Source organism: Furipterus horrens, unplaced genomic scaffold (assembly GCF_987537825.1).
Source record: "Furipterus horrens unplaced genomic scaffold, mFurHor1.1.pri manual_scaffold_4, whole genome shotgun sequence".
NCBI lineage: Eukaryota > Metazoa > Chordata > Mammalia > Chiroptera > Furipteridae > Furipterus > Furipterus horrens.
The window spans coordinates 181503365-181524581 of NW_028327174.1; the positions used below are offsets into that span (position 1 = coordinate 181503365).

Here is a 21217-nt window from a genome sequence, read left to right on the forward strand (position 1 = left end):
TTGGCTTATAAATCAATGCTTTGTTTTTTGAAACAGGTTTAGGTTTATGAAAAACAGAGCAGATAATACAGAGAGTTACCTATACTTTCCACACCCCCACATGTAATTTCCCCTATGAGTAACACCTTGCATTAGCATGGTACATTTGCCATAATTGATGAACCAATATTGATACATCATTATTAACTAAAGCCCATAATTTACATTAGAGTTCACTTTGTGTTATACAATTCTATGGGTTTTGACAAATGTATAATGTCATGTGTCCACCATAATATTATCATACAGAATAGTTTCACTCCCCTAAAATTTCCCTGTGCTGTGCCGGTTCATCCCTTCTATCCTCCAGCCTTGCTATAATCACTTGCTAGTTTCAGGAATTTTTTTCATTTATTCCTTGGGATTTTTTCCATGTATAATCATGTCATCAGTGAACAAAGACAGTTTCATTTCTTCCTTACTAATTTATATACTTTTTACTTCCTTTTTGTCTTACTGCATTTAGCTAGGACTTCCAGTACAGTGTTGAATGGGAATGGTGAGAAGGGACATCCTTGCCCTAGAGGAGAAATATCTAGTTGTCGGCATTAAGTATGATGTTCACTGTAGTGTTTTTTGGATATGTTCTTTGTCAAGTAAAGCCCCCCTCTATTCCTTGTTTGCTGAGAATTTTTTCCATGAATGGTTGGATTTGTCAAGTGTTTTTTTTTTTTTTATCTGTTGATATGATCATATGGTTTTTCTATTGTGATAGATTACATTAATTGATTTAAAATGTTGAACCACCCTTTCATACTTGGAGTAAATCTTTTAAAACTCTTTTTTAGGAACAAAATGTTTAAATATACTACCTGCACCGTTTTACACATTTCAGACACATCTCTATCACTGGAGGACCACTTCCTTCAATTAGCCTGTTGTTATGTAAATGAGACATCTGTTAATGTTGAGGAGCTATGGAAAAATCACTTCTATGGAAAAGAAATTGATTAGTGTTCATACATGTTAATTGTGGCTCATTTATCCCAATTTATTTTAATGATTCATAGAACTCTTTGAAGAAACATTTAAAATTTTTAAAGTATTTTGGGGGGGTTGAGGAGTTCATTTTTGTTTAGTGCTGAGAAATTACAATTATTTCATAAACAAGATTTTTTAAATACATTGAAAATATCTTGAATTATTTTAATTATTGGATTCAAACAAAGTTATTCTGTTGTCGCAATAGTGACTTAATTTATATTGTATAGCCGTTTGAAATTGATTAAAACTATGTGTTGAGAAATAACAAGTCATTCTTGATCCTTTATTCTTAGCATGCTTAAATTGCTTTTTGCTAACTAGGATTTAATTAACTTTGAATAAGTCTATTAAAAAAATAACTTTTGAAACATGAATTTTTAAACAGCTTCAAAAAATAGTTATTTTGCATTTTTAGGATACCCCTTCTTAGCTTGATTCAAATAAATAGTTCAAGCAACATGAAAAACCATAGCTTGAATGACAAACATAAATATTGAGTTAGTACTATAATAAATGAGAAATGAGCCTTTTTTTTTTTTTCTTCAGTCCCCAAAGCTCCAGAGATAGATCCAATAGAGTGTTTGGTAGCTGACAACTCTGTAACAGTAGCTTGGAGAATGCCAGAAGAAGATAATAAGATTGACCATTTCATACTGGAATATAGGAAAACTAATTTTGATGGACTTCCACGTGTAAAGGATGAGCGATGTTGGGAGATAATGGATAATGTTAAGGGTACCGAATGTACACTATCAGGTAAAATGACTGTATTTCATGCATCTTTCTCAGAAAATAAATACAGTTGTGAAAAATATTTTGAGTTGCTTAAAAATATATATTATTAAGTTTCTTTAGCCAGGTGATTTTGTTTTAATCCTCACATGAAGTTATGTTTATTACTTTTTAGAGAGAGAGGAAGTGGGGAGGGGGGGAAAGAGAAAAAGAAAGAGAAAGAAAGAAACATTGATGTAAGAGAGAAACATCGATCATTTACTACCTGTACATACATTCCGCAAACAGGGATTGAACCTAAGTATGTGCCTTGACTAGGAATCAAATCCGCAGCCTTTTGGTGTACAGGACAACACTCTAACCAACAGAGCCACCTGGCCAGAGTGCCAAGCACCTTTTTATATATTCATTATAAAAGTGAATGCCTCTTAAGATATCAAGAATACCTTTATTTAAATTACTTCTGGATTTTTTTCAACCTGGTAAAACAATGTCTGTAGAACGGACATGAGGGGTGTTCTGGAAATAATATTTCAGAATAATATTTAATTTTTACCTTGGTTTTCTTTTTAATTTTCCTTTTTATTGAACTTATTGGTGTGATGCTGGTTAACAAAATTATACAGGTTTCAAGTGAACAGTTCCACAGCACATCGTTTGTATACTGTATTCTATGTTTATGACCCCAAGTCAAGTCTCCTTCCATCACCATTTATCCCCCCCATACCTAACAACAAAAATGGTGACAATTTTCTAGATGTAGACACTCTTCCACATACATTGTTGCTTTTCCCCTTTTATAATTACCTTCACAGTAATACTGAAAACATAGAACTGTGACTTGGTATTAGAAATTTGTTTGTTGGCCTCTTGAAAGTCTTTAAAAATATATCTCCATAAATACGGGACTTTGGGTATTTGAAATGGCCAAATGTTTCCTGAGTTGTTAAACTCTTCTAATTTTATTAACTTGACCATTATTGAGCACATACCACTTGCCAGGAGCTGGGCTGAAATGTATTACACACTACATCTCATTCAGTATTTTCAGTTAGGAGGTTGGTTTTATTATTTCTATTTTACAGATACAAATGTGTGGCTCTGTCATGTTGAAAGTTCCATAGCTTATAAGTATTGGACTGTTTTAATCTAGACATGACTAACTTCAGGCTTTTGGTATTAATCCCTATGCTTCACTTTCACATTAAATTTACTTTTCACATAAAAAGACAATGTTTCATAAATATAAAAATTCCTTAGGGTGTCTACTTTCCAGAAATTGAATATGTTATTTTAAATTGAAGCATGTATTTTGAATGAAACATTACTTTTAATGAGGTTTGACAGTATCTTTTTGTCACTAGGTAAACCTAGTGATAAACTGTTTAATTTATTTCTTTTGAAGAAAATAATAGATTAGTCATGATTCCTCTTATTTTAGGCATTGTTACCATTTCAACATAAATTTTTAACAAATTTTTATTGTTATTCTATGACAGTTGTCCCAATTTTTCCCCTTTGCCCTCTTCCACCCAGTCCACTGCCTGCTCCCATAGTCAATCCCCACACTGTTGTCCATGGGTCTTTTATACATTCAACATGAAGTTATATTCTTTCTAAGTAAAGAGAAAGTTCTAAAGAGGGAAAAATGTCTGTTTCAAGGTTCATATTCATACTTTTGGAGTAGATTCCTTTACTTTTAATGTCTGAAAACCATTTTCATTTTTTCAGGCTTAAAGTTTGATTCAAAATATATGAATTTCAGAGTGCGAGCTTGTAACAAAGCTGTGGCTGGAGAGTATTCTGATCCAGTGACTCTAGAGACCAAAGGTAAGATCAATAACTGTTTATACAGAATAAAACAGAACAACTTCTGAAGGTGTTTTGAGGCTTCATGACAGGAAGCATCTTATGTATGGTTGCATTCTCTTTTTCACCCACCTGGAATTCCCAACAATAGGAATTTTAAGATGAATAGATTAAGACTCTGGTAGTGGTGTTCTGTAGTTTTTTTCTTTATCGTCGTATTCAGGTAGGTAAAATAGACTGAGATGATAGGGTACAGCGTCATGTGGGTGCTCAGTTTACAAATTTCAGGTTAGTATAAATATATAAACATCACTGAGATGTGTTCAAAGTTTTCCGAGGGAATTGATTATGGCTCAGTAATGGGAAAGTACCTTTTCAGTTTAGTTCAGGTCCTCTTTGTTTTCTTAAATATTATTGTAGAAATTAACATTTATATAGTTTATTAGTGTTTACAAAGCACTCTCAGTTCTTCATTTGATCATTAAAACCATTCTGGAAGATCAGTAAGAATAGGTATTATTGATAGCCATTTCGCAGAAGGAAGTGAAGTTCAAATATGTTAAATGACTTGCCTATGATCCCTAGAACTAGCTTGGAAAGGTATGAATAAGAATTTGTTTCCACCTCTGATTGGTGTGGCTCAGTTGGTTGGAGCAGGTTCTGTAAACCGAAAGGTCGCGGGTTGATTCCAGGTCAGGGCACATGCTTAAGTTGTGGGTTAAGTTCTGGTTGGTGTTGTACAAGAAGCAACTGATCAATGTTTCTCTCTCACATCGATGTTTCTCTCTCTCCCCCTCTTTCTCTCTCTCTCCTCCCCCTCCCTTTTTCTCTCTCTAAAATCAGTAAGTATGTCTTCAGTTGAAGATAAAAAAGAAAGAATCTGTTTCCAAGTTCGGTGCCAGCCCCTACTGAAAGTATGAACCTAGGTGCTTAAAGTCTATGAAAGCAATTTGGATTTAATTAAAACTCCCTGGGATTGAAACCCATGCCATTTTGGTTGGGTGCTGTGGTGTTTGATAGGTCTGGTCTCAAGTGGCTTGGGACTGATACCTTTTCTTCCTTTCCTTTTCCTTTTCCTTTTCCTTTTCCTTTCCTCTCCTTTCCCCTTTCCTTTCCTTTCCTTTCCTCCTTTCTTTTTTTGCTGTTACCACTTTTTCTTTTTTTTCCCATTCTCTTTTTACTGTATTTTTTTCCGTTACCATTTAATCCCCTATACCCTCCCCACTGCAATCACCTACCTCACCGTTGTCCATGACCATGTGTCCTTTTCTCCTTTTTGCTCAATCCCTCCATCCCCTAACCTCACCTGCCGTAGCTGTCCTCCTGCTCTATGAGTCTGTCTCTTTATTTTCCTTGTTAGTTCAGTTTGTTCATTAGATCCCACATATGAGTGAAATCATATGGTATTTGTCTTTCTCAAACTGGTTTACTTCACTTAGCATCATGTTCTCCAGGTTCACCCATACTGTCACAAAGGGTAAAATTTTTTCTTTTTTATGGCCAAGTAGTATCCCATTGTGTAAATGTCCCAGAGTTGTTTTATCCACTCTTCTACTGGTGGACACTTGGGCTGCTTCTGTAGATTGGCAATTGTAAATAACACTACAGTGAACACAGGAGTGCTTATGTTCTTTCGAATTAGTGTTTTGGGTTCCTTCAGATATATTCCCAGAAGTGGGATCACTGGATGAAGACGTAGATCCATTTTTAATTTTTTGAAGTATCTTCATAGTGCTTTCCACAGAGGTTGCACCAACCTGCATTCCTACCAACAGTGCAAAAAGTCTTCCTTTCCTCCACATCCTCACCGCATTTTGTTGTTTGTTGATTTAGTGATGATAACATTCTGACAGGTCTGAGATAGTATCTATTGTGGTTTTAATTTGCATTTCTCTGATGATTAGTGACATTGAGCATCTTTTCATGTGTCTATTGGCCATCTGTGTGTTCTCTTTGGAGAAGTGTCTATTCAGGTCCTTTTCCCATTTTTTAATTGGTTTGGTTTTTTTGGTGTTGAGTTTTATAAGCTCTTTATAAATTTTGGATATTAGCCCCTTATCAGAAGTATTGGCGAATATGTTCTCCCATTCTGTGGGATGTCTTTTTATTTATTTATTGTTTTTTTGTATTACAGTTGTCCCACTTTTACCCCATTGTTCCCCGCCCATCCCTTCTCCCTCAGTCCATCCCCACCCTGTTCATATCTATGGGTCATTCATACTAGTTCCTTGACTAGACCCTTTTGTTGATGCTTTTCCTTTGCTGTGCAGCTGCTTTACAGTTTGAAAATTATAGGACAACATCCCTGATGAACATAGATGCTAAAATCCTCAACAAAATATTAGCAAAGTAAGTAAAGCAGTGCATCAAAAAGATCATACAGCATTATCAAGTAGGATTTATTCTGGGAATGCGAACTCGGTACAACATTCACAAATCAATAAATGTGATTCATCACATAAACAAAATGGGAGATAAAAACCACATGATCATATGAATAGATACAGAAAAAGTATTTGATAAAAGCCAACACCCATTTATGGTAAAAAAATATCAATTGAGTGGGAATAGAGGGAACATACCTAAACATAATAAAGGCCATATATGACAAACCCACCACCAGCATAATACTCAATGGGCAAAAACTACAAGCATTCCTCTTAAGATTGGGAACAAGACAGGGATGTCCACTTTCACCTCTCTTATTCAACATAGTACTGGAAGTTCTAGCCACAGCAATCAGATAAGAAGAAGAAATAAAAGGTATCCAAATTGGAAAGGAAGAAGTAAAACCGTCTTTATTTGCAAATGGCATGATACTGTATGTAGAGAACCCCAAAGATTCCAAGAAACTACTAAACTGATAAATGAATTCAGCAAAGTAGCAGGGTACAAAATTAATATCCAGAAATCAGCTATATTTTTATATGCCAATAACTAACAGAAAGGGAAATTAAAAAAAATAAATCCCATTCACAATTGCTTCAAAAAGAATAAAATACCTAGGTATAAAACCTTACCAAGGATATAAAAGACCTGTACTTGGAAAGAGACATTGGAGAGAGAGAGAGAAAAGAAAGAAATTGAAGAAGATAAAAATAAGTGGAAGCACAAACCATGTTCGTGGATAGGAAGAATTAACATCATTAACGTGTCCATACTACCCAAAGCAATCTGTAGATTCAGTGCAATTCCTATCAAAATTCTAATGATATATTTCACAGAACTAGAACAAATATTTCAAAAATTTCTATGGAACCAGAAAAGCCCTGCGTAGCAACAGTGATCCTGAACAAGAAGAACAAGGTTGGAGGAATCATGCTACCTAATATTAAACTAGACTATAGGGCCATAGTAATCAGAACAGCATGGAAGTAGCATAAAAACACACAGATCGGTGGAACAGAATAGAGAACCCAGAAATAAACCTATACCTTTATAGTCAATTAATATTTAACAAAGAAAGCAAGCACATACAATGGGCTAGCAATATTTTATTCAATAAATGGTGTTGGGAAAATTGGACAGATATGTGCAGAAAAATGAAACTAGACTACCTTCTTATACCACACACAAGAATAAATTCAAAATGGATCAAAGACTTAAATGTCAGACCCGAAACCATAAAAAGCATAGAAGAAAACATAGGCAGAAAAATCTTGCACATTGCTCATAGCAGTATTTTATCGGATATATATCTTCAGGCAAGGGAAACAAAAGAAAAATAAGCAAATGTAGAGTGATACCTTTTCTGGCCACCATTGACTTTCACCCTTCTCTCCATCATATGAAACATTGGAGAACAACAGCCTTAGGATTCTTTCTTTCTTCCTTCTTTCTTCTTTCTTTATTTCTTTATTTTTAAATCATTTTTTTAAAACCAGCCTTCAGATTTTAACAGTTAACTGAGAATTGATGGCATCATAGATCCATTTTTTCTTTCTCTCAAAAATGTGGATGCTCTCACATGCATTAAATTACCTAATAGCTGATATAGAAGTTAACCCTATTTTCTTAAGGCAGTTTATTTTTGGTAGTGCAGGATCTCAATTTTTCTTAATCCTAACTTTTCTTTTCTTTTTTTTAGAGAGAGAGAGAGAGGAAAGGAGGGAGAAAGAGAAAGGAACTTCGCTTTTTTGTTCCCCTTATTTATGTATTCATTAGTTATTTCTCGTATGTGCCCTGACTTGGAATTGAACCTACCACGTTGGCATATCAGAGGATTCTTTAACCAACGGAGCTAGTCTCCTAACTTTTTAGTAACCTACGTATTAAGGAATTCTAAATCCTTTTTTGCTGAAAAGCTCTGTTATTTCTTCCTTTTGTAAATTTATTTCTGTTCATATGCAGATTTTGAAAGCTATTAACTTACTTGCATAATATGACAATTACTAGAAGTGGGTATGGTCAGTAAACTTGTATTTAGAATGTTGTATAAATAAAGACTCGAGTGAACAATGGATTAGATGCATAGTTGAAATTTAAGTGCTCTCTGCAGAACAGAGGGAGGATAAGAGGTTTATTAATTCACTAGGTAAATATTAGGCTCTCCATATGAATATTGATATCTGATGGTGCATACTCACAGGCATACTGAAGCCTTAGCTAAATACTTGGGTGAAATGTGGTAGTGTAAGAGAATAGTCCTTTAATGAGTAATTGCCAGAAGTTTGAACTTTGGGAGGGAAATATAACTAACAGAGGCTGAAGAGATGGTAACTGTGTAGAAGATGATACCTTAAGATGGAAATTCTAGGAATTGCATTTATTATAGGAGGAACTGTGGATTACTCAGCATTACATTTTAATGACATTAGCCTCAATTTCCAAAGAGAGGCTATAGTGATTTCCTAAATTAGCAGTCATGTGTAAGTTGTGAATGTACAGATATTGCCCCCAAATACCAAATAATTTGAACAGCATAGTATTGTTTTGTGGTTTCTTTAGTTGTTTCAAGTAGCGCCCCCTACCCTGGACATGGAAATTGTATGTAGCTCTCTCAGCTGTGTCATTTCCCTTGCTTCTGCTGTCATGGTCCATTTCTCTGTGTTTGTCTTATTTCAAAACTACTGGAAATTTAAATATTAAATTTGCATTAAGTGTACTAGGCTCTATAATTTTTTAGAGATTTTATTTTTAGAGAGCGGGGAAGGGAGGGAGAAAGGGAGAGAAGCGTTGATGCAAGAGCAAAACGTTGAACGGTTGCTTCTTGTCTGTGTGCCCTGACTGGGAATTGAACCAGTGACCTTTTGTTGTATGGAATGATGCTCAACTAACTGAGCCATACAAGTCAGGGTCAGGCTCTGTAATTTTTTACACCACATCACTTTCTCCTCATCCTTACTTCTACCAATGCCTCTTCCTATTTAGTGATAAAAGTCAACTGGTAATCAACTGATATTCTGATAAGAGGAAATGGAGATTATTGTGTACTGATGGAGATTCCAGCTTAAGGAATAGCAGAAACAGCAGTGGCTGTTTGCTTAGAGAATCAAATATATAAAGAGTAATGGGAAATAGAGTAGGAATTATTAAATTATGGCCTTTCGGGACTTTTTCCAGGATTAGGAATTTGACCTTTATAGACAGTGTTGAAAAAAATTGAGTAGGAAAATAATGTGATGGTAGTTGTGCTTCATAAAGTGGAGATATGCTACATTTTTACAAAATTGCAATACTGTTTTTTATAGCAATTAACTTCAGTTTGGATAACTCATCATCTCATCTGAACCTGAGAGTTGAAGATACCTGTGTAGAGTGGGATCCTACTGGAGGAAAAGGTCAAGAAACTAAAATTAAAGGAAAAGAGAACAAGGGCAGGTAAGCTAGCTTCTTACATCTGTTTTCTGGACAGATGCTTTGTACACTGATTCTTATTTGACGATAACTTATAATTAAATTCTTATGCTGTATATCAATATGATATGTGATATTTTAGTAACACAAAAGGGAAACATATACTTTTGTTCGTCAGTTCCTGAATTTATCACTAATTTTCATTACTTTTTCGTAGTTTCTTTTCTAATTCTCTTCTCACACATTTTTATTTCAGTATTCCATTTCTTTAAATTATATCTACAGTAACAACTTGAAGTGCTTAGAAAGAAGTTCCTACTACAGTTTCTGAATTTTAGATCACCAGTCTTAGTTGAACGTCTGCCTCGAATGGTAGCCTTTAGCCTTGCTTCCATCAGCAATCTTATGAACCAAAGGCTTGGGAACTTTTAGTTGTTGTTAGACTTATTTAAATAGTTCAAAGTATGGAGCCCCTTTTTTAACAGAGGAGAATTTTTCTGAAATTGAAATAAGGTAATATCACTGTGAGTTAACAGCAGTGAATCAAAAAAGAATTTCCTCATCAGGCGTTTGATCTAATTTGGTTATAAGCTGTTAAATTTAAGTTGAAGCACTCTTAACAGTTGCCTATTTTTATCTGACAGTGCCCATGTTACTTCACTGAAGAAACATACAAGGTGATGATCTATGTCTGTCTAGTTCTAGGACTTAGTATATCTAGCTTGGCTGAATAACTTTAATTTTTTTTTCTTTAACCAATAAGCAGAAACCATTGCAGCAGCCTTCATAAACTAAAATATTGCTCTGTGTAGACTGTCTGTATTGGTAGCTTATGTTTTGAATTTATAGCATTAAAATGTGCTGCATATTTGGATTATATTGTATACAAAAACAAAACAGTAAGCTCTGCTTAAAGTCTTTCTTGAATTATTTTCTCTCATCTGACTTTTCCTGCATATACTTATACCTGGCATCTTTCTTGTTGTGCTGTATTTAGTATATCTAACTTTACAGCTTTGCTTTTATTTGTATTTGACACGAGTCAGGTTTGAGGTGGTCTGTATTTTATAATAATCATGCAGTTCCAAAAGATTCAGGATAAAAAGTAATGTTATTAGTGGTATTTTTAGACAGTGACAGGAAGATAAATCAACTCAAATTGCACGGTTAATAATATGCTGATCCACATATCTTTATCAGAAACCAGAATGTGTTCTATTTTCAAACTTATCTTTCTTCTTTCTAGTTTATTTTGCTCATTGGCAAAAGTGATTTCATAGTTAGTGTATTATAAATTGTAAAATGCTGCTGGATTTAATACAGTCTATAAAGTTTCATTTGGTCACTTGAAGATTTTTAGACTGCTTATATTTGGTATTTCATATCATATTATTTCTCTTTCTCCCTTCCCTCCTTTTAAGGGTATTTTCTATATAGGCTACTTCTGGAATATCATATACATACAAACAACAGTAATAAAGGTAGAGAGTGTGTCTAGTAGTAAGTGTGAATAAGGGAGTTTAGAGGAAGAAGTTCTGAGCTGCCAGGTGTTGAAGTGGTTACTTAGGACACTGAGTCAAACTGAAAGTAACAATCAAGCCTTTTATTCACTGACTGTGATAGTATAAGCAAGAGACTACAAAGGAAAAGTGCTAGCTCTCCCAGTGTTCCATTTTCCCAATAGAATGAGGTAAGGGCCAGGTAATTCAGAGCAGATTGCAGACGGTGGATATCATCTCACTGCTGAGAAAGTTCCAAACAAAAGACTCATCCTGTTTATGGACTTGAGGCCAAGATGATGGAAGGAACAGGAAAGGTTAGAAATAGAAAAGTATTGAGACAGAGGGGAGAGAAGTGTCTTCATACGTCAGCCCCCATCCCTGCCCCCTTCGTGGAGGTCCCTGCAGAGGCAGTAGAAAGGATCTCATCTGAGGGCCCCCTCCTATAAGGAGATCTCTGAATACGGGCAGCTAAGCTAGGAATGCAGATATGCGCGTGAGCATGGGGTAGGGGCAGGGTATTGTAACTCCCTCCAGAGAGACTGCAGCTAACTGGTTGCACACCAAGTCTGGTGTGGACTGGAGCTCCCTGCCCCCAGGCCTGCCTTTATAATTCCTCTGGTTGGGCCTGAAAGAACACACATAAGATTTTGGTCTGGAGTTAAGACTCCTCAGAGAGTTTGTTGTTGTTGTTGTTTTTAATTTAATTTTATTGTTTTTCTATTACAATTGCCCCACTTTTTCCCTCATTGCTACCACCCCTTCTCCCACAGTCAATTCCCACCCTGTTGTCCGTGTCCATGGGTAATTTATACTGGTTCCTTTACTAAACCCTTCCCCTACTTGAGAGTTATTTATTTAGCTTTGTAGGATCTGGGGACCTTCATGAACGCAATGGTATTTAGGCTTGTTCTCTAGGAAGTAGAAGAATGTGTGGCATTGGACCTGGCAGTTGGAGAGGGAGCAACTAGAGGAGAGGCAAGAAAGCAGACTGCCTGAGTATAAGGAACAATTCAGGTGCTACATTTAACTGGATAGGGCTCCCTAAGGGTGAAAAAGCTAGAAAAGCAGGTTGGGACCAAATCGAGAAGAACCTTAAATACCAAGCTGAGTTGTTTGTAGACAGGAAGATTTGGAAAATTTTAAAGTAGGAAAATCAGAGTTAAGTTTATGTGCTAACAGTGAACAGAATGTATTGGGTACCAAGAGATCATTTGGAAGTTTGTAAAACAATTCAGAGTAGAGGTAACAAAAAGTCTTAATTCAGATAGTTAAGTGGCCAACATGTCTTTAAAGAGATTGGGGGCAGGGGCATATTTGACATAAGACCATAATAACTCTTGACCTTCTTGCAAAGATGTACTTCGGGTCAGAAGTCTGGAATACCGCAGTGGCAGAGTTCTTATTTAACTTTTCTCTGAAATTTAAACTGCCATTCTCAGTAGTTACACTTGTTTTTCTTTTCTTCATGCCTTCCTCTTATTTCTTTACCACTGGTAAGTTGTACATTTTTTGTTTTTTTAAATGCAGTGATTCAATATAATTGAAATACTTAATTTTAAACATCTTTGGGATTTGATGTGAGTTTTTGAGTTAGTGAAAGGCCTAATGCCCAATTTACTGTATCATATAATTTGATATAAGGGGAGGTCAGATTGGATCTTGTCTGTTATAGTAGGAGAGAGATACCTTTTTAATACTTGTTGTTATCCAATGCATGGATTTGAGGAATTACTAGTCCTCTTTTTAAGAAGAAAGATCCAGAACAAGAATGCATACTGCTTACAAAACAGGTTACTTAGTTTTGATTGTAATAAGCCTCTTTTTGCCTTTGCTTCTATTTAAACTTAACTGCAAGAAATGTAAGCTATAAAACATTACTTTCTTGAGTTCTTTTTTTCCCCCTTTGTATCTCATTTTGGCATTGTTTCATATTTCAACTGTGTGTTCTTTGTATAAGCCTTGCTCAGTCTGCATGATGTTAGTGTTTTCAGCCTGCTTTGTTTTGAGTGTTTATCACTGACAACCCTGTATAATGATTTAGATAAAATTAAATGATGCTCTTTTTGCAACATAATTAAAAATATTTTCAAAACTTTCATGATTTGTAATTATAGTTTATAAAATGTTTGCAACATAGAATGTTTGTTTTCTTTTGTTCCTGTTTATATAGAAGTGGTACACCATCCCCCAAACGGACATCTGTAGGCTCCAGGCCACCAGCAGTAAGAGGCAGCAGAGATCGTTTTACTGGGGAATCATACACGGTGCTGGGTAGGATAAAAATAATAGTTCTCCATTATCTCACATTAAAGTCAACACAGTCATACTGGTGGACTTCGTTCACTTAAATCTGGAGTGACTGCATGTGTATTGAATGAATCTTTGCCAGAATTTCTCCCTCTTGAAGACTAATTACTTTGGCAGTTTTCAAATTGTCTTATTACCGATATGTTTAAAACTTAATTCATTTTTACATGGTGCTCCACATATATCTGTAACTCTTGAGGGGATAATGAAGAGGAAAACTTCTGAAGCTTTTTATATTCGGAAATATTAGTAATAATATAAGTAAAGTTATAGCAGATACTGTGCAATTAGTGTCTATGTGTAAATATCCTGAATCAGATTCTTTGTGCCGTTTTATGGGACTAGAGATAGGTATAAATCTCTGTGACTCATAGGAAGAGGTAAGAGTCAAATTTACCTTCCTGGTCTTTTGCAGGAGACACTGCTATTGAAAGTGGACAACATTATTGGGAGGTCAAGGCCCAGAAGGATTGTAAATCCTACAGTGTGGGAGTAGCATACAAGACTTTGGGGAAATTTGACCAGTTAGGAAAGACAAATACTAGTTGGTGTATTCATGTCAACAACTGGCTACAAAACACGTTTGTAGCAAAGCATAACAATAAAGTCAAAGCCTTGGATGTTCCTGTCCCTGAGAGAATAGGTGTATTCTGTGATTTTGATGGGGGTAAGTTTACTGATTTTTCTCATGATTCATTTCATCATAGTTGCTTGTATTTCAGTACTTTGGTAATCATCTGTAGAGAATTTCCATTAATATTGTGGTAAGGGTGTTTTGACTTACTAAGATTTGATCACAAGCATAATTTCAGCTCCAGAATTGGAATTGTCTGAATTGGAATTGTCTGATGTCTGCCTGAAGCTCTACCAAAGCACTCATTTATAATATACTAAATGAGTTGCAAAGAAAGATTTTGATAATTTTAGTCTTAAAGCTAAAATTTATTTTGTCCATTTTAATTCCTTCTTACCTTGTTTTATTACCTGTAAAGAGTGGTTGAGTCAGATTTTTCTAGTTGGAGTAGACCTTAGAAATGACCTAATCCATCTGCCACAAAGTATAAAATCCTTTTTACATTATCTCTGCAGGTATTTGCCATACCTGTGCTTGATGAATCCTTATTTGTTTAAAACCTATGAACACTGCTTCTTTTGCCCTGTTTTCCCCAGACTACACATTCTCTGTACCACTAGCTATTTCTCTTAATTTTTCCAAACCCTTAGAATGGCTTGTAGTTTGTATATTATGCCAATATATTTCTTCAAGATTGATTCTCAAAGTAGGACACACAACTTCTGACCACACAGGACAGTGATTTGGCAGCACAATTACTAGCACTATGGCTTTTAAAACTTTTCCCAATTACAGTTTACATTCAATATTATTTGTATCAATTTCAGATGTACAGCATAGCAGCCACACAATCACATACCCTCCAAAGTGTTCCAATATTTCCAGGACCCAACGGGCACCATGCCTAGTTATTACAATTTTATTGACTATATTTTCTATGCTTCACTTTACATTCCCATGACTATTATGTAACCACTAATCTGAGTTCTGTCAAATCATCTTTTTCCTCTTAGGTTATGCAACTGGGTTTTTTTGTTGTTGTTTATGACCCAAATGAAGAATACAGTGACCCCTCACTTACCGCGGGTATTACATTCTAGATACCACCCCCCCCCCCCGTGATAGGTGAAAGTCCGCGAAGTAGCAGCCTTACAGTACTGCAAAATCCCATGATAATGCGAAAAATCCGTGATAAATAATTAAATACAATATTTTTAAAAATCCTGCGATACAGTGAGGCCACAATAACTGCATCACAATATAGAGAGGGACTGCTGTATTATATTTGTCCTTAAGTTTCATCTTAATAGATTTGGCCAAGCTTTCCCTCGTGTCAAAATCATCAAAAAAATTAACTTGATATTTATCTTTTGCAGAATTTCCTGAAGCTTTTTGAATTAGGTAGTTGTAGGTATCTTCTCTACTGTCATTTAAATATTTATAAAGATTTTGAAGATGACATACTGACATACAGAACTAAGGAGTAAAAGTAATTCTTTAAATGCTTCTCTCCAAGTTGACACTTTATTAAAACCTCATTTTACCATTCGTGAGCTATCAATCTAGTTAAAGGAAAAAAAGTTCATATTGGCTTGATTTATTTTTAGTGACATCAGTTTTGCTACATTCTTTTATACTTATTGACTTGGAATCAGATAAATAATTTTTCTGAGGATAAGTAGCAAATTTATTGGCACACATTCTGCACCCACCCCCACTTTTTCAACCACCAAGATAGCATTTGCTTATTATCTTCCGTCTCCTTTCCCATACTTTGTATTTCCTCAAAGAGAGTAGTGGGAAGTATAATTGTTAACATGGAGCCTAGAGTACAGGAGGAAGTTGTAATGTAGGATGGGATCAGATTTTGAGGGCCTTGAAAAATAATACCAGAATAGTCTTTTTTAGTAGTGAAGGGAAGGGGGCCTCTGCACATTTTAGAAAACTGTAGTCATATGATGATAATTTAGTTTTAGAAATTCTGGAGAGTAAATGGCTAAATGTGGGAAGAGATTGCAAACATAGTTTGAGTAAAACTTCTCTGGAGGCAGTCTTTAAGCAATGTGGGCAGGACCATGTCTATTTTGCCTAGCAAGTGCTTTGTACATAGTAAGCCCTTAATAAGTGTTTGTTGAGTGATTAATAGCAACAAGGGCCTGAGCAGTGGGGAATCAAGAAGACTGGATTTGATGGTATAAAGTAGAAGTCGTAGGACTTGATAAATAAATAAATAAATATGGATTGGAGGGAAAGACAAGGAAGGGTTGAAGATGACTCTGAGGTTCCAGCCAGTGTGATCAAGAGGATGATAGTGTCATCAATAGAATGGGGAACAGAGAGAGTCCTGGGGAAAAATGAGATGCCAGCAAGGCAGCCATATGGCATGTCTGGCAAATATTTAGAAATTCGGTGCTAGGACTCGGAAGAGAAGTAGAGCTGAAGCTAATTATCAGAGACAGCATCACAGAGTGGCTCCTGAAGATAGCACAGAACAGTGAACCATTACTGCTTCGCTCTTCACTAACTGTGACCCTATTAGGTTGCTTAATGTTTTGTGGTAAAGCAACAAGTGTTTTCATAGTAGGATAAATGTTGGTTTCATTTCTTCTGTGGTAGTAGCTGATTTATTAAGGGAACTGTGTAGAGAGACAAGAAAGCCTGAACAAACATCTACATTTAGAATAAGGAGTAATAGAGAACATATCTTCAGGGTTAAGATACAAACCAAGAGAAGAGTCATAGGAGAAGAATTTGAAGAAGTGATAACAGTTGTAAGGAGTCCATCAGGTTGGAGAGTTAGGAGGTCAAAAGTTATTTTATTTGCATGATCATGTTGAAAGTGTGAGGATTTTCAAATTTAACAAAACTGAAGCAGTGATAACTGTACTATGGTTTCAGAGCTGAAAGTATGAATGTCTTCAAGTAGTTAGAAGACAAGTTTAATAGAGTAAACTAGAAATGGTGATAGGATTTAGGTTGAGGCTGGGTTATAGTAAAATGAGGAACAAATTGCCTTGGTTTTTACTGGGAAACCATTTGTTAAATAATGCTAAATTAAAGAAATGGTTTATAATTAAATAAGTAGAATAAATAGAATAAGGCCAGGTTAGCGAATCACTCTGGAGATCTTGAAAACCAGGGAAAGAAACTGGATTTAGGCTTTTTCTTAAGCACGGTTTCTACTGATTTTCAAATAAGAATTACTAGATCTAGTCATTATAGTTTGTAAAAACAACAAAAATTAATGTCAGAATATGCATTTAGTTGTTACTTTTATGCATGATTATATGTTAGCCTTAATTAGATGTTATAATATTTTGTATAATAATTCAGACCTTTTTTCTCTTCCTTTTAGGTCAACTTTCTTTCTATGATGCAATCTCAAAGCAGTTGTTGTATTCCTTTAAGACAAGATTTGCTCAGCCAGTATTACCGGGTTTCATGGTTAGTGCTTAATTTTCATTTTACTTGGCTTGGTAACTTTTAAGGAGAACAACCTATGCTGTATATGTCTTCATACTCCTCCCCTTTTCACCAGTCCACCTCTCTTAAATCTGTGGTTGTGATTGTCTGTATATTTTTGGTATTTTTTTTGAAGTAAATAATAATACATACTCATGCAAATCATAAGCATGCAGGTTGGTGAATCTTCATAGGATTGCACTGATTTTTGTAACCAGCATCTAGATCAAGATATGGGACATTACCAGAACCTCATAAGCCCCTTGTGCTCATTTTCACCCCCTGCTAGCCCTCCTCTACAGAGGTTACTCCCTTGAATTTTAATACCATAAACTCATTTTGCCTCCTTTTCAATTTTGTATGAATGGACTTATTCAATATCTTTTTTTTAAAGATTTTATTTATTTATTTATTTTTAGAGAGTGGGAAAGGAAAGGAGAAAGAGAGGGAGAGAAACATAAATGTGTGGTTGCCTCTTGCGTGCCCCCAACTGGGGACCTGGCCCACAACCCAGGCTTGTGCCTGGACTGGGAATCGCACCCACAACCCTTTGGTTTGCAGGCCAGCACTCAGTCCACTGAGTCACACCAGCCAGGGCTGGCTCACTTTATGTTTGTCAGATTTATCCATGTTATTCTATGTGGTGGTAGTTTACTCATTCTCATAGATTTTTCCATTATATGACTATGTCATAATTTATCCATTTTAATTTAGTTGGATACTCTGGTTATTTTCCTTTGGAGACATTTATAAATAGTACTGCTATGAATTTTCTAGTTCATGTCTTTTGGTAATCCATATATTTTTTATTGGGTATAAAACTAAGATTGGGGTTGCTAGATCATATGTTAATAAGTGCAGTCAGCTGTAGTAGAGTTTTCCAAAGTTGTTTGTTATATTAATTTACTGCCAGCAGTTTGAATTCTTCCACATCTTTAATAACAGTTGCTATAGTTGTTTTTTATTTTAGTCCTGATAGTCTTATAGTCCTTTTTTATTTTAATCCTTCTAGTCCTTAGATGTATTACATTGTGGTTTTCATTTATACTTCCTTGGTGACTAGGGCTATTGAACACCTTTTTATGTATTTATTGAATATTTGAGTATAATCATTTGTGAAATGGTTGTTCAAGACTTGCCTGCGTTTCCATTGGGTTTTCTTTCTATTTTTATTGATTGATTGGAATATTTTATATGGCCTGAGTCCTTTGCCAGATTTACATGTTGCTAATATCTTCTCCACTCTGGCTTTCCTTTTCCCTCCCATTGGTATCTTTTGATGAACAGAAGTTGTTAATCTTAGTATTACTCAGTTTATCCGTTTATTCATTTGTGGTTTGCACTTTCTGTCTTCTGTTTAAGAAATCTTTATTTGCCCCAAGATTATAAAAATATTCTCGTGTTCTCTTCCAAAAGCTTTTCCTTACACATTTAGATACAGACTATGTCCACAATGAAGGTACAATGTAGAATTGATATATTTGGTATGAAGTTGGGGTAACGATACAGTCTTTAATTCCATATGGATATCCACGTATTCCAGGACCATTGATACGATCCTTTTTTCATCGCAGTGCAGTGTCATCTTTATAAAATATTAGATAACTGTCTGTAGCAGGCTAAATCAGTTTCAAGTTGATTTATATAAAAGTTATGATTCTTCATAAAAAATGAAATTTAAGGCCCTGGCTGCTGTGGCTCAGTGGATTGAGTGTCAGCCTGTGAACCGTGTTGCTGGTTCGATTCCCAGTCAGGGCACATGACTAGGTTGCACGTCAGGTCCCCAGTTGGGGGTGCATGAGCGGCAACGACACAGTGATGTTTCTCTCCCTCTCTTTCTCCTTTCCCCTCTTTCTATAAATAATAAATAAATAAATTAATTAATTTAAAAAAATTAAAAAAAAAAGAAATTTGTTTTTAATTTATTTTTTTAATTAAGCAAATGTTATTGCTTCTCCCAAATACTTTACCTTTTGCATTTCTCAGTAAGTTTAGGCTACCGTGAAGAGTTCTGCAATCCACTTAAGGTCATCATTATTCTAGCTAGACCATTCTTTAATTTTGGGACGACCTCTACACATCAGGATGGTATATATCCATTGCAAATTTGGAATGTTTGTGTGTTCTTTCATCATCACCTCAGCTTATGAGGAGAAAGTGTTCATGGTATATGTGGATTAGGGTTAGGGTGTTAAATCTCATAATTGATGATTATTAATTTTAGATACCCTAAAATCTTAAAATAAGTTTAAAACAATGCTAATAACCAAGATTTCTAGTTTTTTCATTAAAAAATAAAAATGATTACAGACAACAGTGTGGTGATTACCAGTGGGAACAGGGGGTGGGGGAGGTAGAAGAGGTCAAGGGGAGTGTAAAAGGTGGTGGAAAGAGACTTGACTTTGGGTGGTGAACACATGATGCAGCATGCAGGAGACGTGTTATAGTTGTATATTTAGAACCTGTTCTGTTTGTCAGTAGCGCCATCTTTTTTATTGCTGAGCAGTGGTGCATATGTGTGGGTACCACAGGTTTTTTCATCTTTTTGCCAGTTAAAGGACATTTGGGTTCCTCCTTGTGTTTAGCAGTTCTGACTAAAGGCACTGGAAAGATTTGGGGCTCCCTCTTCACAAGCAAAGCAGTTTTATCTTTAAAAAACTCATTTACATTTCTGGTAAGTAATAGCTTATGGCAAGTGTACCTGGATATTGCTATTTGCATTTTTCTCAGAAGTCCTTCTACAGAATTATGAAAGTTCTTATATTAGGTTCTTATGTTAGGGAAGAAACTAACGGATTTTACTCTGTCAACAGAGGGGTGTTAGGTTCCCACAGTCTTAGGCCACACCTCATCGAAATCTAAAGCAGTAACTGGGATAAGGAAGTTGGCTCTATGAGCATCTCTCTTGGGTGTGAAAGTTAGTATCAGTGATGATAGCCGTGTCTGTTGCCTGGATTAATCTAGTTCAACCTCCAGATTTCTGCAGCCCTGTCTTGTGTGCAGCTCCAGTGGGTTCTGCTACCGCAGAAACTCCCTCTGCCTCCATGGTTCTAAGACACTTGAGTTAGCCTTTCCACCTCCCTCAGTTCACATGTGAAGGTTATCAGTTTGGAACTTGATGTTCACATATGTGGCATTTTGCCTTTCAAGTGGAAACTTAAGGCTCACTTAAATTCTTATTTGATTTGAAATCCGACTGAAGCTTTGCTTTTGTCTTTTCTTAGGTTTGGTGTGGTGGACTCTCTCTGAGTACTGGGATGCAGGTTCCAAGTGCTGTGCGAACACTGCAGAAAAGTGAAAATGGAATGACGGGTTCAACTGGCAGCCTAAACATTGTAACTCAGTGATGCCTGCTGAGAATGTGTGACACCCCCTCTCCCCTTTTGATTCGGTGGCCTAATCATAGAAACTCAAGAGTGCTGGAAATGAGATTTGCTACATTCTGTTTTAAGGCCTGGAATCCGTTAGCATTAACCATCTAGTATGAAATATTCACAGGAACCTACTGTGCCCTATCATAGAAGCAAGCAGAGATCGAGCAAAGGAACTGATATTTTGAAGAGCAAATAGGGGGAAAAGGCAGTGTTTAAATAGTTACATAGAAATTTATTTTTATGTTTTTTGCATTACTTTGGGTCTTCTAATATGTTTAGTTACATATGGTAGCCTTAGGGCTTGACGAAAAAAAGTGTTTAAATCTTGCCTTTCTTCTTTACTTTCTTTTTTCTCTTTTTTACTACCTATTATTTAATTCTTACACTGAAGTTTTTAAAAATAATACAGTCCTCTGAGGTTTTCTAAAAATTGAAATAATTGGTTGGAGATTCTAGACAGATTTTCTTACAATAGTTTGTTTGTCTCCTTTCGTAAATAAATTGAATTTAGCTAAATTATCCTATTTTTTATTTATTATATTATATATCTTTTTTTTCTAAATGTCATCATATTTTTCTTGTGGTTATAACTCAGAAAGAGAGTGTATAGGAAGAGTTTCTAGACATAATTAAAATCA

The 21217-nt window shown here is 35.5% G+C and overlaps 1 protein-coding gene across 1 annotated transcript in view; it reads left to right on the top strand.

The window, feature by feature from the left end:
* Nucleotides 1–20957, top strand: part of FSD1L (fibronectin type III and SPRY domain containing 1 like) — a 45291-nt gene extending 24334 nt beyond the window's left edge. The window contains exons 7-14 of the mRNA XM_090274518.1: nt 1570–1779; nt 3487–3585; nt 9255–9384; nt 10005–10037; nt 13033–13133; nt 13585–13836; nt 17099–17187; nt 20430–20957. Of these exons, the coding sequence (XP_090130644.1) occupies nt 1570–1779; nt 3487–3585; nt 9255–9384; nt 10005–10037; nt 13033–13133; nt 13585–13836; nt 17099–17187; nt 20430–20552 (1037 nt within the window). The 3' untranslated portion in view covers nt 20553–20957. The remainder of the gene's footprint in view (nt 1–1569; nt 1780–3486; nt 3586–9254; nt 9385–10004; nt 10038–13032; nt 13134–13584; nt 13837–17098; nt 17188–20429) is intronic.
* The last annotated feature ends 260 nt before the right edge of the window (nt 20958–21217 follow it).